General features: G+C 41.4%; 1 protein-coding gene across 4 annotated transcripts in view; it reads left to right on the plus strand.

The window, feature by feature from the left end:
• ccdc30 (coiled-coil domain containing 30) overlaps positions 1-16,880 on the plus strand; it is a 32,655-nt gene extending 15,775 nt beyond the window's left edge. For 2 of the 4 annotated variants that reach the window (XM_070444423.1, XM_070444424.1), the window contains 9 exons: positions 2,925-3,134; positions 3,850-4,007; positions 5,769-5,934; positions 6,440-6,561; positions 8,528-8,669; positions 8,980-9,116; positions 12,513-12,636; positions 12,721-12,788; positions 13,820-16,880. In XM_070444423.1, coding sequence (XP_070300524.1) covers positions 2,925-3,134; positions 3,850-4,007; positions 5,769-5,934; positions 6,440-6,561; positions 8,528-8,669; positions 8,980-9,116; positions 12,513-12,636; positions 12,721-12,788; positions 13,820-14,039 — 1,347 coding nt within the window. In that variant the 3' untranslated portion in view covers positions 14,040-16,880. The remainder of the gene's footprint in view (positions 1-2,924; positions 3,135-3,849; positions 4,008-5,768; positions 5,935-6,439; positions 6,562-8,527; positions 8,670-8,979; positions 9,117-12,512; positions 12,637-12,720; positions 12,789-13,819) is intronic. The other 2 variants (XM_023990986.2, XM_023990989.2) reach the window with 2 other exon arrangements.
• Positions 16,881-17,207: the final 327 nt, after the last annotated feature.

The following is a 17,207-nucleotide window of genomic DNA, read 5'->3' on the forward strand; positions in this document are numbered from 1 at the left end:
ATGTCAATGGGACTGAGACTTAAATGCTTAAGTGGAAGTTAGGATTCGCCCGTTAATTCGTACCATCATCGAGCCTAGACATCATTTTGTTATCCTCTTAAAACATTGTTTTATATATATATATCATATACAGTCATGGCAAAACATTTGAGAATGACACAAATATTAATTTCCACAAAGTTTGCTGCTTCAGTGTCTTTAGATATTTTTGTCAGATGTTACTATGGAATACTGAAGTATAATTACAAGCATTTCATAAGTGTCAATTTTTTTTATTGACAATTACATGAAGATGATGCAAAGAGTCAATATTTGCAGTGTTCTTTTTCAAGACCTCTGCAATCCGCCCTGGCATGCTGTCAATTAACTTCTGGGCCACATCCTGACTGATGGCAGCCCATTCTTGTATAATCAATGCTTGGAGTTTGTCAGAATTTGTGGGTTTTTGTTTGTCCACCCCCCTCTTGAGGATTGACCACAAGTTCTCAATGGGATTAAGGTCTGGGGAGTTTCCTGGCCATGGACCCAAAATATCGATTTTGTTCCCCAAGCCACTTAGTTATCGCTTTTGCCTTATGGCAAGGTGCGCCATAATGCTGGAAAAGGCATTGTTCGTCACCAAACTGTTCCTGGATGGTTGTGAGAAGTTGCTTTCGGAGGATGTGTTCGTACCATTCTTTATTCATGGCTGTGTTCTTAGGCAAAATTGTGAGTGAGGCCACTCCCTTGGCTGAGAAGCAACCCCACACATGAATGTTCTCAGGATGCTTTACTGTTGGCATGACACAGGGCTGATGGTAGCGCTCACCTTGTCTTCTCCGGACAAGCTTTTTTCCGGATGCCCCAAACAATCGGAAAGGGGAATCATCAGAGAAAATGACTTTACCCCAGTCCTCCGCAGTCCAATCCCTGTACCTTTTGCAGACTATCAGTCTGTCATGGATGTTTTTCCTGGAGAGAAGTGGCTTCTTTGCTGCCCTTCTTGACACCAGGCCATCCTCAAAGTCTTCGCCTCACTGTGCGTGCAGATGCACTCACACCTCCCTGCTGCCATTCCTGAGCAAGCTCTGTACTGGTGGTGCCCCGATCCTGCAGCTGAATCAATTTTAGGAGACGGTCCTGGCGCTTGCTGGACTTTCTTGGGTGCCCTGAAGCCTTCTTCACAACAATTGAACCACTCTCCTTGAAGTTCTTGATGATCCAATAAATAGTTGATTTAGGTGCAATCTTACTGGCAGCACTTTCCTTGCCTGTTTAGCCTTTTTTGTGCAAAGCAATGATGACAGCACGTGTTTCCTTGCAGGTAACCATGGTTGACAGAGGAAGAACAATGATTCCAAGCACCACCCTCCTTTTGAAGCTTCCAGTCTGTTATTCGAACTCAATCAGCATGACAGACTGATCGCCAGCCTTGTCCTCGTCAACACACTGTGTTAATGAGAGAATCATTGACATGATGTCAGCTGGTCCTTTTGTGGCAGGGCTGAAATGCAGTGGAATTTTGGGGGGAGGGGGGGATTTGGTTCATTTGCATGGCAAGCAGGGACTTTGCAATTCATCTGATCACTCTTCATAACATTCTGGAGTATATGCAAATTGCCATCATACAAACTGAGGCAGCAGACTTTGTGAAAATTAACATTTGTGTCATTCTCAAAACTTTTGACCACGATTGTACACTACTGTTCAAAATTTTTGGGTCACTTAGAAATGCCCTTGTTTTTGAAAGAACCCTTTTTTTGGTCCATTTAAAATAACATCAAACTGACAGCTTCATTAAATAGTACCCGCAAAACACCAGTATCAACGTCAACAGTGAAGAGGCGACTCCGGGATGCTGGCCTTCTAGACAGAGTTGCAAAGAAAAAGACATCTCAGACTGGCCAATAAACAGAAAAGATTAAGATGAGCAAAAGAACACAGACACTTGACAGAGGAACTCTGCCTAGAAGGCCAGCATCACGGAGTCGCCTCTTCACTGTTGACGTTGAGACGTTGAGGTGTTTTGCAGGTACTATTTAATGAAGCTGCCAGTTGAGGACTTGAGGCATCTGTTTCTCAAACTAGACACTCTAATGTACTTGTCCTCTTGCTCAGTTGTGCACTGGGGCCTCCCACTCCTTTTTCTATTCTGGTTAGAGCCAGTTTGCGCTGTTCTGTGAAGGCAGTAGTACACAGCGTTGTACGAGATCTTCAGTTTCTTGGTAATTTCTCACATGGAATAGCCATCATTTCTCAAAACAATAATAGACTGACGAGTTTCAGAAGAAAGGTCTTTGTTTCTGGCCATTTTGAGCTATAATCAAACCCACAAATGCTGATGCTCCAGATACTCAACTAGTCTAAAGAAGGCAAGTTGTATTGCTACTTTAATCAGGACAACAATTTTCAGCTGTGCTAACATAATTGCAAAAGGGTTTTCTAATGATCAATTAGCCTTTTAAAATGATAAACTTGGATTAGCTAACACAACGTGCCATTGGAACACAGGAGTGATGGTTGCTGATAATGGGCCTCTGTATGCCTATGTAGATATTCCATAAAAAAATCTGCTGTTTCCAGCTACAATAATCATTTACAACATTAACAATGTCTACACTGTATTTCTGATCAATTTTATGTTATTTTAATGGACAAAAAATGTGCTTTTCTTTCAAAAACAAGGACATTTCTAAGTGACCCCAAACTTTTGAACAGTAGTGTATATTTTTTAACATTACAAAACATACACATACAAACGACAACATACAGACACACACAAACATTTACATCACCACCCCTGCCCAGATCCATCTGCTCATCCACTTATTGTCATTGTGTGTTCGTGTGTGAGATGTAATTATCTTCACCACACTTACATTTGAAGTTTCAGTAAACAATCATTTTGTGCTTGGGGGTTTCGAAATGTGGACTTCTTTTCCCAGGTGTGTGCGGAGCTAAAGCAGGCCCAAGCAAAGCTTTCCCAGGCAGAGCAGAGTGGCTCGGGGCAGGCTGCGGAGACGGAGCGGCTGCAGCACAGGCTCCGAGAGCTGGAACTGGAGCTGGCCCGCAGCGGGCAGAGCCGCAACACCAACGCAAGCCTGCAGGAGGAGCTTCAAGCAGAGAGAGTTCGCGTCATCTCCGCAGACAAGAAGGTTCCTCAGTTCTCACTCAATACTGAGCCATCATGATTGCTTAGCGATAGTGGAACATGCCATTTAGGGTTTTTGATTCGTCATATTTTACAGAAACATTTGTCCTTTCAGTGCAAACACATCAACACATCCTGCTCTTCAACAGTTTAAGCTAGACACACCAATCTAACTGTATAATATGCAGCTTGGCTCAACTTAGTTTGCCATTAATTTTTTTTGCTAATATTTATTTAAAAAAATTAGTGTTCTTTTTTTATATATTTTTTTAATTGTAGGAACACAAATAAAGTAAAAGAAAAGAACAACAAAAAAGATCTGGCAGTTACAGTGATCAAACCTTCATCATATTAGTTACATTGACATCTTTGAATTAGACCTTTTTCAAGTACGAAACTCATTTTCCCCAGTATTCCTGACCTCTCTCTTGTGTTCTTAAAGCAAAGGTCATACGGCTCCATATGGTGTATTTCTTTTACGATGTCTATCCATTGTGTCACTGTGGGAGGGTCTTTTTGTAGCCATTTCCTAGTGATAGCCTTTTTACTGGCTGCCAGTAGGGACCTTCAAGAGGTACTTTTCTCTATTGTGTAAGTTTTCAGGTATTTCACCCAATATTTATACTTTTTAAACTATAAAGCATTTTGGACCCTCCCAAAAGTATGTATATTCTTTCATGTAAGTGAACCCCTTGCTGTGACCTGACTGTGTTCTATAGGTGTTGGAGCTGCAGCAGAAGCTGAAGAGTGCCCACCACCAGCTTCGTCTGGAGGAGGCCCGGGCCGGGGAGACCAGCCGGCTAGAGAGGGACAGTAGGGACATGTCCGACACCCTCTCCTCTCTCCGAGCCAGACAGCTGGAGGACCAGCTCCAGAGGTGATTACTAGTGTAAAGAAAGCAGAGGCATTGGATAGCTGAATATCCCATTGACCCGCACTGGTCAAGGGGCGATTGGTAACTTCCACATAAGTCAAATTTTTCCTTAGTCTTGAATTGATGTCAATGGATTTGCCCCCAAGTGGTTAACTCATTTCAATTCAATTTAGTCTAGTTCCTCTTCCAACTCGTAGTGTGTGTGTGATAGTGAGGGTTAGTGCAGAGCCACACATTGGAGGTGTCATAATACCCATAAAACCTAGCGGTCAAACACCATACATTTTTCCCATAGGGGATTTTAGAAACACTTAAAATAAGGGCTGTGTTTGTGTAGGCTTACCCTGGCGTGACGTTTTGATAAGCATGTAAATCTCTCTCGGACAAGGCGACTCTTTTATAAATATATTTGGCTCTATTTACTCTGATTCGAAAATGCTAATTCGCATCAAAGTAGACATCATCATGTAAAACTACAAATCCCTGCAAGCTCCTGCATGTAATCTCTAGCTGACACCTTTGCGAACAGGTGTTGTGTCAATTTAAAACTTGCACAAAACATGGCGCTGCATGGTCAATTTACGGTAATATGTCTACTGCAGAAATCAGGGCATTCATACTGTACTTCCTGCTGTTGTCAAGGAAGTGAGTTTGTGTTTATACAGGATCTCCCGCCCTCACCTACCATCAACCAATCATGTCAATGCAGAGCTATACGGAGCCCTCTGCATTGTTACAAAATTTGAGAGTCGGTGCGGAGCTCAATTTGGCCTCTGCGTGCCTCCGGAGGCTCCCAATTGCGTCACCACCGTCCATACGGCGCTTTAGACCACATTTTTCGATCAAGCATAAATTGGCATTTACACGGTTATCAAAACATCACGCCAGGGTAAGCCTACATGAGAAGCAGCTCTTATTTTAAGTGTTTTTAAAATCCTCTATGGAAAAAATGAATGGTGGAAAAATGGTTTGACCGCTATGTTTTATGGGAATTATGACTCATACTGTGGTACTCTACAGTCAGAGAATAATTGTCTGCTGAGGCACACCAGGGCACTTTATAAAATACACTACTTTGGATCTTTTCTCTCTCACTCACTACTATATTGCTTTTACCCCCACAGCCTTTAAAGATCATTGAGTGAGCTGTAGGACAGAAGAAAAGGCCTCCAGGGATCACATTGAAAAAGCGACTCGTAGCTCAATCAGATTTTATTCGTCACATGCTCCAAATACAACAGGTGTAGACTTTACCGTGAAATGGTTATTTACGAGCCCTTTCTCAACAGTGCAGTGTTAAAAAGTAAGAAAAGTTTAGTAAGGAAGTAGTAACACAATAAAATAACATTAACAAGGCTATATACAAGGAGTACCGGTACCGACTCAATGTGCAGGGGTACGAGGTAATTTAGGTAATATGTACATGTAGGTAGGGGTAATGGTGACGAGGCACTCAGCATAGATGATAAACTGTAGCCGCAGCATATGTGAGGAGTGTGTGAGTGAGTGGCATCAATATGTTTGTGTGTGAGTGTATGTAGTGTGCGTCTATGTTTGTTGGAGTGTCAGTGTAGTGTGTGTGGGTAGAGTCCAGTGAGTGTGCATCGAGCCAGTGCGAGAATATCAGTGCAAAAAAAAGTGGGTCGATGCAAATTATTTATATTAAAAAGGATGCCACTTTTAAAAGTACCATCACCTAACACAGAGTGCCTGATCTCACTATGGCTGGATCTCATGTCCCCACACCACTGCCCCCTTGAACAGGAAGCTGTTGGAGCAGAGGGAGGAAGAGCTGCAGCAGCAAGTGCGTTCTCTGCGGGGGAAGGAGGTATCGCTGGGACGCAGCAACTCAGAGCTCAAACACCTCACACAGCAGCTAGAGACACGCCTAGCCGTCCTGGAAGCCGAGCATGGCAAGGCCAGAGAGGAGGTCAGTGATACTGGGCCCAGACGTGGGTTCAAATACTATTTGATATTTTTTTTAAACTTTGAGCTTTTGTTTTAGTCTGTCAAGAATGCCAGGGGGGTGGGGTTTGCACTTTTGGGACTTTTGTATTTGTTCCATGGCAACAGTCACTGGTGACCAGCTAATGTTTTTGAAACTATCTCAAATAGTATACCTACAGGATCTACCTCTGAAGCGAGTTTCCAATCCCATAGTTCAGTTACTTTTCTCTGCCCTCATTCATCTTTACTGGGTTTCTGCGCCCAGAAAGGTGGAAACAATTTGACCAACACTTTAATTAAGCTAATGTTTTGATTAGTGTATGTATTTTTAAAGGCCGAGCTTCATGTTAAAAATGTCATTTCGCGACTATTCAAATCAGATAATTTGTATAATTTGATATTCATCAATTCGACTCCATGGGGTCAACCCTAGTAATAGGAATACAGATTGAACGTTGTGTTTTGCGTATGCATGCTCTGCTCTGCAGCAGAGAGAGAGCCAGAGGTCGTGTCTTCAGCTGGGACAGGAGTTGGTGGCCAGTCAGCAGGAGAGTGAACGGCTCCAGGAGGAGCTCCAGCAGGTCATCACACAGCTGGACACTTACATCAGGTCAGAGCCTGTTCATCAAGTAGCCTATAAAAGGATTTTCACAGTACTGTACCAAACTGGCCTGGCTACGTATCTCACCACAGTTGCTGGAACTGTGCTGGAAAGGAAATATCAGTCAGCACAGTTCGGGTAGTTTGTGCACAATAGTGTGAAAAGGGAATATATATATACAGTGGGGAGAACAAGTATTTGATACACTGCCGATTTTGCAGGTTTTCCTACTTACAAAGCATGTAGAGGTCTGTAATTTTTATCATAGGTACACTTCAACTGTGAGAGGCGGAATCTAAAACAAAAATCTAGAAAATCACATTGTATGATTTTTAAGTAATTAATTTGCATTTTATTGCATGACATAAGTATTTGATCACCTACCAACCAGTAAGAATTCCGGCTCTCACAGACCTGTTAGTTTTTCTTTAAGGAGCCCTCCTGTTCTCCACTCATTACCTGTATTAACTGCACCTGTTTGAATTCGTTACCTGTATAAAAGACACCTGTCCACACACTCAATCAAACAGACTCCAACCTTTCCACAATGGCCAAGACCAGAGAGCTGTGTAAGGACATCAGGGATAAAATTGTAGACCTGCACAAGGCTGGGATGGGCTACAGGACAATAGGCAAGCAGCTTGGTGAGAAGGCAACAAACTGTTTGGCCGCAATTATTAGAAAAATGGAAGAAGTTCAAGATGACGGTCAATCACCCTCGGTCTGGGGTCCATGCAAGATCTCTCCTCGTGGGGCATCAATGATCATGAGGAAGGTGAGGGATCAGCCCAGAACTACACGGAGGACCTGGTCAATGACCTGAAGAGAGCTGGGACCACAGTCTCAAAGAAAACCATTAGTAACACCTACGCCGTCATGGATTAAAATCCTGCAGCGCAGCCAAGGTCCCCCTGCTCAAGCCAGCGCATGTCCAGGCCCGTCTGAAGTTTGCCAATGACCATCTGGATGATCCAGAGGAGGAATGGGAGAAGGTCATGTGGTCTGATGAGACAAAAATAGAGCTTTTTGGTCTAAACTCCACTCGCTGTGTTTGGAGGAAGAAGAAGGATGAGTACAACCCAAGAAACACTATCCCAACCGTGAAGCATGGAGGTGGAAAAATCATTCTTTGGGGATGCTTTTCTGCAAAGGGACAGGACGACTGCACCATATTGAGGGGAGGATGGATGGGGCCATGTATTGCGAGATCTTTGCCAACAACCTCCTTCCCTCAGTAAGAGCATTGAAGATGGGTCGTGGCTGGGTCTTCCAGCATGACAACGACCCGAAACACACAGCCAGGGCAACTAAGGATGGCTCCGTAAGAAGCATCTCAAGGTCCTGGAGTGGCCTAGTCAGTCTCCAGACCTGAACCCAATAGAAAATCTTTGGAGGGAGCTAAAAGTCCGTATTGCCCAGCGACAGCCCCGAAACCTGAAGGATCTGGAGAAGGTCTGTATGGAGGAGTGGGCCAAAATCCCTGCTGCAGTGTGTGCAATCCTGGTCAAGATCTACAGGAAACGTATGATCTCTGTAATTGCAAACAAAGGTTTCTGTACCAAATATTAAGTTCTGCTTTTCTGATCAAATACTTATGTCATGCAATAAAATGCAAATTAATTACTTAAAAATCATACAATGTGATTTTCTGGATTTTTATTTTAGATTCCGTCTCTCCACAGTTGAAGTGTACCTATGATAAAAATTACAGACCTCTACATGCTTTGTAAGTAGGAAAACCTGCAAAATCAGCAGTGTGTCAAATACTTGTTCTCCCCACTGTATATAAAAGGGCACATTTGCTCACACACACACACCACCAACCTCTCCAGCGACTTACTGTACACATACACAAACATTAAGATGACTTCCTCCATGAATACCATAAACACTATAGACTAATATTAAACTATAGACCTTAATGACACATCATGAACGCTCCAACATCTCTCCCACCTCCCCGTTCCACATACAGGAAGTACAATGAGAAACAGTCGCAGCACAAGACCAAGCTGAGGAAGGCCAAGCAGATCTTCCTGATGGCCACGGCCCAGAGAGACCGCACCATCCAGAAACTGGAGAACGACCTTGCCCTGGCCTCAAGCCTCTCCCACAAGGTCAGTCTGTCTGTCAATCAGTCTGTCCGTTTGTCAGTCTTGTCATTGGTTTCATGGTTAATTTCATGAATAGGGACAGGTACAAACACATTGACACATTGATGTAACAATCATCCGGTGCTATATGCTAGTTTTCAACATCCCTAGATGGGTTTGTCTGCCCTTTTTGAAAGAGTGACATCTGTAGTGTCATGGTGTCTGTTGTGTCTGAGAGGGCATTGAGATGTGGCATGAGCAGTTGCTGTAGTAGTAATAATAGTGATGATAGCCTTGAAGGACTCTACCTCTCTGCCTCTCTTATGGTATGCAGGAGAAAGACTGGATCAGGACAGTTATGGAGGAGAATGAAAAATTGCTGGTAGAGAAGAGAGAACTTCTGAGGAGGATGAGCGAGGCAGAGGAGATGGGGAGCAACGGCCTGAGAAAGGCCTCCAATGTTCAGCACAGGTACTGAGTACTCTATCTATGAATTTGAGTGTGGTTACATTCCTCAAGCCCCATTCCTTATTTTTGTAATAAGTAGTTAAAGCAAGGTGGGGCTGCCAAATTAAGGAGTGTGTCTTTCGGTCAAGTGTTGATGTGAATGTGTTCACCACACGCAACTCCGGCTGTAACATAGTCACCTGGGTAAAGTTCAGCGAAATTAGGGAAAGTTCCACAAAACCAACGTGTGAATTTCAGTCACTGCTTCTCCATAGACTGCTTTCAAGGTAAGGAAACAAATATCTAAATACCGTAAAACTTCAATTAAAAGCCTTTTTAAAAGCCGGGCAACGGCACGCATTTCAGCAAATAAATGCCTGTTTCAAATAAACACAGGATCTTAATGTCAATCATCCATTTTTATCGCCAGTAAGAAACAACTAGCCATTGGCTGGCAACAGCTGAGAACTTCAAGCTAACTGGCTAGAAGAAAACAGTCAGTAATTGGCAGATCGCCCTCTAGTGGTGAAAGTACAATTGCAGGAAATGCAGTCAGTCAAATTATTCTGTCAAGGAAAAGTAATATATTATTTTAATTTTTTTATGGCGGTATACTAAGACAAAAGAAAAGTTACATTAACTAGGTTTCCATTAAATTGGCGACAGATTCATGTGAATATTTTTTTTAAAGCATATAGAAAATATTAGCATTTTCCCACCAGTGGTGTTTCTCCCAAACGGACTGGTTTTGGATAAATAATCACTGCGTGATGCTGTAGTGCAGACAAAATGTTTTTTTTTGCTTATGTTTTCATGTACCAAATAAAATCTAAAGTTCAATGTCTTTTCATCGCATTTTCAACAGCTTTTGTCACAAAAACTGTTGYGTTTAATAGCAAATGTGCCTACTATGGTCTTGGTACGTGTGCTCTAGCCAACAGCTCGCAGATACAGTGTGGGTAGGCTGTGCAGGTAGTCTAGTCTACATGATGAGATTATTATGGATAGCCTAACATGCTGGCCAGACCGCTCATGCGCCGCCATCGTGCATATGTTGATTTTGTCCACCCACAGCAGATGCGATCAGGACACGCAGGTTGAAATATCGAAACAAACTCTGAACCATCTGTATTAATTTGGGGACAGGTCAAAAAGCATTAAACATTTATGGCAATTTAGCTAGCTAGCTTGCTGTTGCCTGAAATGCACAAGGTCCTCTACTCCGACAAATAATCCACAGATAAAAGGGTAAAAGTTTGTTTCTAGTAATCTCTCCTCCTTCAGGCTTCTTCTTCTTCTTTGGACTTTATTTGATGGTTGGCAACCAACTTTAAGGTGCATTACCACTACCAACTGGACTGGAGGGTGGACCTCAGTTCATCTTTCAACATCCACATGGGTATATGCTCCTAAAAACCAATGAGGAGATGGGAGCGGCGGTACTTGCTGCGCATCAAGCGTCACAAATAGAACCAAGTTCTATTTTAGCACCTGGCTACTCCGACGTTTGTTGACGCGCGCGAGCAGTGTGGGTGCAATGATTGAATAACATGTATGACTACATTTATTTTGCAACGCAAGTGTTGTGGTCAGCATTTTTTGTGGGTCAAATGGCAGTCAAGCATCGAACATGTCAGTAAAATAAGACCCTAGATATTTATTGGAAAGGAGCATCAAAACCACCATTCACTTTCACCACCCTGTGAAATTCATCATGACTTATTTCTTCTGTAGCCTAATAAACTGCATGTTTTCCCGAGTTCTAATGGGAGAACGACACACCATATCATCGCGTGCCTCAAAGCTTACTTCTATATGATTATTATTTCAATATTTTCCACCACCATTTTTCACACAATTTATTTTACAGACATAAAGATGTTGAACAAACAAGTTCTGTCAGCATTTAAAAATGTTTACTGAAACTTTGGGATTGTTTTTAAATATGGTATGACTCGCATAAACTCTGGATGGAGACGTGGTTACAGTGTGTAAATGATAACACATTAGTGCAGGAAATGAAGAAATGTATTAAAATGCTGGAAGTGAATGCTGGAATTAAACAATTAACTATGCAAATGAGCAAAAGCTGTGTGCATTAAGGAAATAGAAGCCTATCTCTAATAAATGCCAGTTGTGTTCAGTGATTTAAGCAAATAAACTCCTGGGCTATTAATACAAGTTTTACACTATGTAATTTTGCCGACCTGTCCCTTTTTAAGGTACAGTACCAGTCAAAAGTTTGGACAAACCTACTCATTTAAGGGTTTTTCTTTTCTTTTTACTATTTTCTACATTGTAGAATAATAGTGAAGACATCAAAACTATGAAATAACACATGGAATCATGTAGTAACCAAAAAAAGAGTTAAACAAATAAAAGGGTATTTGAGATTCTTCAAAGAAGTCACCCTCTACCTTGATGACAGTGTTGCACACTCTTGGCATTCTCTCAACCAGCTTTACCTGGAATGCTTTTGCAACAGTCTCGAAGGAGTTCCCACATATGCTGAGCACTTGTTGGATGCTTTTCCTTCACTCTGCTGTCTAACTCATCCCAAATCATCTCAATTGGGTTGAGGTCGGGTGATTGTGGAATCCAGGTCATCTGATGCAGCACTCCATCACTCTCCTTCTTGGTCAAATAGCCCTTACACAGCCTGGAGGTGTGTTTTGGGTCATTGTCCTGTTGAAAAACAAATGATAGTCCCACTAAGCGCAAGCCAGATGGGATGGCGTATCGCTGCAGAATGCTGTGGTAGACATGCTGATTAAGTGTGCCTTGAATTCTAAATAAATCAATGTGTCACCAGCAAAGCACCATCACACCTCCTCTTCCATGCTTCACGTTGGGAACTACACATGCTGAGATCATCCGTTCACCTACTCTGCATCTCACAAAGATACGGCAGTTGGAACCAAAAATCTCAAATTTGGAGATCAGGCCAAAAGACAGATTTCCACCGGTCAAATGTCCATTGCTCGTGTTTCTTGGCCCAAGATAGTCTTTTCTTATTATTGGTGTCCTTTAGTAGGGCTTTCTTTGCAGCAATTCAAACATGAAGGCCTGATTTCACGCTCTCTCCTCTGAACAGTTGATGTTGATGTATCTGTTACTTGAACTCTGAAGCATTTATTTGGGCTGCAATTTCTGAGGCTGGTAACTCTAATGAACTTATCCTCTGCAGCAGAGGTAACTCTGGGTCTTCCTTTCCTGTGGCGGTCCTCATGAGAGCCAGTTTCATCATAACGCTTGATGGTTTTTGCGACTGCACTTCAAGAAACTTTCAAAGTTCTTGAAATGTTCCACATTGACTGACTTTCATGTCTTAAAGGAATGATAGACTGTCATTTCTCTTTGCTTATTTGAGCTGTTCTTGCGGTACTATGGACTTGGTCTTTTACCAAATTTCTCTTTCAGGGTCAACTTTCTGGAGGTGGAGAACAGACAACTTCAGGAAAGAACTTTAAAGTTGGCCAATCAAGTCGGAACGCTAGAGCGGGCTCTGAGGAACGTCCAATCACAATCGCTCTGCAACCTAGAGGTACCAATCCCATGGTCCCTGACATTGGCACAAAAGAGCATCATGTTTTCCTAACTAATTTTTCATCTGCTTTCCCCCCCTCAGGATATCAAGAAAATGTTTCCTTCTGAAAGTCTTGCGAACGACAGCGTCCTTCATAAGTCAACATTAAGGTACAAATTGCATAGATGCATACAATATATTGCATATATTTATAGTTCATATATTATATATGGAACAAAAATATAAATGCAACATGCAACAATTTCATTCTTTTTACGGAGTTACAGTTCATATGAGGAAGTCAGCCAATTGAAATAAATTCATTAGGCCCTAATATATGGATTTCACATGACTGGGAATAAAGATATGCATCTGCTGGTCACAGATACCTTAAAAGAATTAGCCTCACAGGATCTCGTCATGTTATTTTTGTGCATTCAAATTGCCATAGATAAAATGCAATTGTGCTCGTTGTCTGTAACTTATGCCTGCCAACACCATAACCCCACCGCCACCATGGGGCACTCTGTTCACAATGTTGACATCAGGAAACCACTCGCTCCGACACGACGCCATGCACATGGTCTGCGGTTGTGAGGCCGTTTGGACGTACTACCAAATTCTCTAAAACGATGGTAGAGAAATTAACATTCAATTATCTGGCAATAGCTGTGGTGGTCATTCCTGCAGTCAGCATGCCAATTGCACGCTCCCTCAACTTGAGACATCTATAGCATTGTGTTGTGTGACAAAACTGCACATTTTTGTGGCCTAAAATTGTCCCCAGCACAAGGTGCACCTGTGTAATGGTCATGCTGTTTAATCTGCTTCTTGATATGCTGCCCCTGTCAGGTGGATGGATTATCTTGGCAAAGGAGAAATGCTCACTAACAGGGATGTAAACAAATGTGTGCACAACATTTGAGAGAAATAAGCTTTTTGTGCATATGGAACATTTCTGGGATCTTTTATTTCAGCTCATGAAACATGGGACCAACACTTGTGTAAAGTGTTGGTCCCATGTTTCTTTTATATTTTTGTTCATAAATATACTCAGGGCATTCTACATTATTTGTTTGTATGTTCTTATTTGAAGCTGCTCTTCAACATTGTGACTGCTCTGGGCTTGAACAACATTTTAACTGCACTTGTAGCAAGGTCATTCATAACTTCTTGCACCATTCATCCATTGTTCTTACAGTAACCACCTGTCTGTCTGTAGTCTGACATCAGGTGCGTGTGACCCTCTGGGCATCCTCAATGCCATCTGCCGGGTGAAGGTGGGTGAGCGCGTGGAGGGCATCCAGACGTCGTCCTCCACGCCCCATTCCCAGTTGCAGTCCTTTGAACTGGGCTACCTGAACCTCACCTCCCCTGTAGCTCCCCCAGACTCCAAAGACCCAGAGGAGAGTGACCAGTGACCAGAAAGTGATCAGTGTGGGGAGTGACTAGGTATGAGGAAGGGGTTAAAGGGTGGTGAGGACCCTGGTATACAAAATGACTGCTCCATTGACCACAGGAGAATCTGTCACTGTTACTCTAGTCTTGCGTTACCATTCTTCCAAGTCTCTAAGGAAGCCTGGAAGCTGAGGCTACTGTTACTTACCTTTGAGGTGTTGACCTGAGTGGTGATTTTACAAGACAATCATGTCATTGTGTACAAAATAGACAGCTGTGAGAATTTTGAATGCAATGTAATGACAATTCATGGTCTTTTCTGCTTTGCCCGTGGAACACAGTTTGAATTGTGGAATTATACCACTGACTCCCTCATTTGGCTTGCAGCTGCTGCCTTCTCTCCCTTGTGTTCACAGTGGGGTGTTTGAAAAGTGAGCTTTTGGGGGTTTGGCTGGTTAAGTCTGTGGGAGTGTGTCAATGGCAAACATTGAAAATAGTATTTTTAACAGTGACTTGTGTGATTTGAGCTTCAGTGCAACTATTCGATTGAAAGTGGAAGTAACTAGTTAAGATATGGTCTTTTTTGGATGCACTAAATGTGGATGCACCTAATTTTAAATCCTCCAAATGCTACGATGGTCTTTATATTCAGAAAATAAGGCCAAACTGACCATGGAGCCTTATGAAGGTCTGGAGGTGGTATGACTACATTTACATTGAATCAAATATGTGTCTTTGTATTCAAGGAAAAGACCGGTAACTTTTTAAAAATTGTTCTAGATACTAGCATCACAATTTCTACACTAATACAGTGAGGTCCAAAAGTATTTGTAAAGTGACTCATATTTTGTTGTTTTGGCTCTGTACTCCGGCACTTTGGATTTGAAATGGTACAATGACTAAGGTCCAAGTGCAGACTCTCAGCTTTAATTTTATGGTATCTTCATCCATATCAAGTGAATCGTTTAGAAATTACAGTACTTGTTGTACATAGTCTCCCCATTTTACGGAACCAAAAGTATTTGGACAAATTCACTTGTGTGTATTAATAGTCAAAAGTTTAGTATTTGGTCCCATATTCCTAGCACACAATGACTACATCAAGCGTGTGACTCTACAAACTTGTTGGATGCATTTGCAGTTTGTTTTGGTTGTGTTTCAGAAAAGTTTGTGGTAAATAATGTATTGGTTCATTTTGGATAAAATGTTATTGGTAAATAAGAATAGAATATGTTTCTAAATATTTTTACATTCATGTGGATGCTACCATGATTACGGATAATAATTTAATGAATCATGAATAATGATGAGTGAGAAAGTTAGAGGCATAAATATCATAAGTACATTTTCCCCAAAACTTTTGGTTTCCTAGAATCATGGGACTATGTACAAAAAGTGCTGTAATTTCTAAACGGTTCACCCAATATGGATGAAAATACCCTCAAATCCAAAGTGCTAGAGTACAGAGGCAAAACAACAAAACATTTGTCACTGTCCAAATACTTTTGGACCTTACTGCATGTGTCTGACATCAACGTACAATAGTGACAATTAAATGACAGTGGTGTGAAAGAGCCGTTTGAAATTATCACTTTTTTTAGAACATGCTCGAGTTGGTTTACATTCTGAGGAAAGTGGCAGTGAAACGGTAGCTGTAGGATTTAACTTAAATCCATTGTTGGCTTTTTATTTTCTATGAAAACCTCATGCCTTTTGGGATTGTAATATGTTTTAGGATGTTTTCTGAGATTAAGTCTTAACGTGGTTCAAGGCGTATCTGTTAAGTTTACAAACATGTTTTCTACCGAGTGGAACATTGGTGTTACGAGGGTGAGAATGTTACATACAACTAGATGTGTTGTAATGAGGAAGATACAGTATGTGTGTGTGTAGCCTAATGCTAAGAAACAGATTGTTGGCTTTCAAATAGCCATTATTAGCAATCCTAATATTATCACTCAAACCACTACAAACCTGTACTCTGGTGTAGGCTATACTATACCTCTGTTCATTATGTTCTTAACTAGAACACGTTTTAATATGGAGGACAATACAGTTTGTTGTCTCTTATGTAAGAGATTCTCCCGAGTGGCGCAGCATCTCAGTGCTAGAGGCGTCACTACAGACCTTGGTTCGATCCCGGGCTGTATCACAACCGGCCGTGATCGGGATTCCCATAGGGCGGCGTCGTACAGGTTAGGCCGGGGTAGGCCATCATTGTAAAATAATAATTTGTTCTTAACTGACTTGCCTAGTTAAATAAAGGTTAAACATTTTAAGAAAGATAGCAAGTTTTACAATAGTTTGTTTTGCTTTGAATGGGATCCACTTGCATGCCCGTTTAGAGGTCAGGGTTTTTAGGTACTTTATCATTAAAGGTGGTAGTCTTGGAAAATACCATATTCACAGTATACACAGCATTTGATCACCTGTTACAGTAATGCATTTCTTTTTCACTATAGATTTTTAAGTTTGTGTAGTATGACTCTTAGATGTTTTAACCACAAAGCGATTATTTAATTTAGCAATGTTTTATAAACTTGGAATTTTAACCTTTTATTTAGCCACTGACAACTTACAATCATTCACTAGCCTTTAGAGATTGATTCAGCAAGGAATGTATATGATATGGTATGATATGCTTTGTAATCCTCCATTTTGTCTTCAACGTGCCTGTAATGATAAAGTGTAATGCTCTGTCCTGCTGCTAAACTGAGAGGGAATATCAATCTACAAATAATTCTTTCTATTAACTGTCATATTCATTAGAGTAACTAACATTAACTTTTAGGTACTAATGTAAATGTGATTTTTTTATAAAGATAATAAACATGTATTTTCATAAATAAAGGTCATTCAATCTTCCCATGTGTATTTGATTCCTTTGTTTAGTTTAAGCGCACCTGGGGTGTATTCATTAGTGCCAAACAGAAGCAAAAGTTTGGGAAACTGAAAATTTGAGTTTCTTATTGGACAAGTTCAGGTTAGTCCCTCCCCGTTTCGACTGTTTGCTTCTGTCTGGTTCCTAATGAATAAATTCCAGGTCATATCTTGGAACAGAAGGTCAAACAATCATGTTGTTGATGATAAATGTTGCAATATTGAATGGCGAATACAATAATTAACCCATGTTTTACATGCTGTGGCTGCAAACGGTTTGGTTTTAAATTATTCATCAAAGTTATGCAGTA

The sequence above is a fragment of the Salvelinus sp. IW2-2015 genome, linkage group LG7 (genome assembly GCF_002910315.2).
Source record: "Salvelinus sp. IW2-2015 linkage group LG7, ASM291031v2, whole genome shotgun sequence".
Lineage (NCBI taxonomy): Eukaryota > Metazoa > Chordata > Actinopteri > Salmoniformes > Salmonidae > Salvelinus > Salvelinus sp. IW2-2015.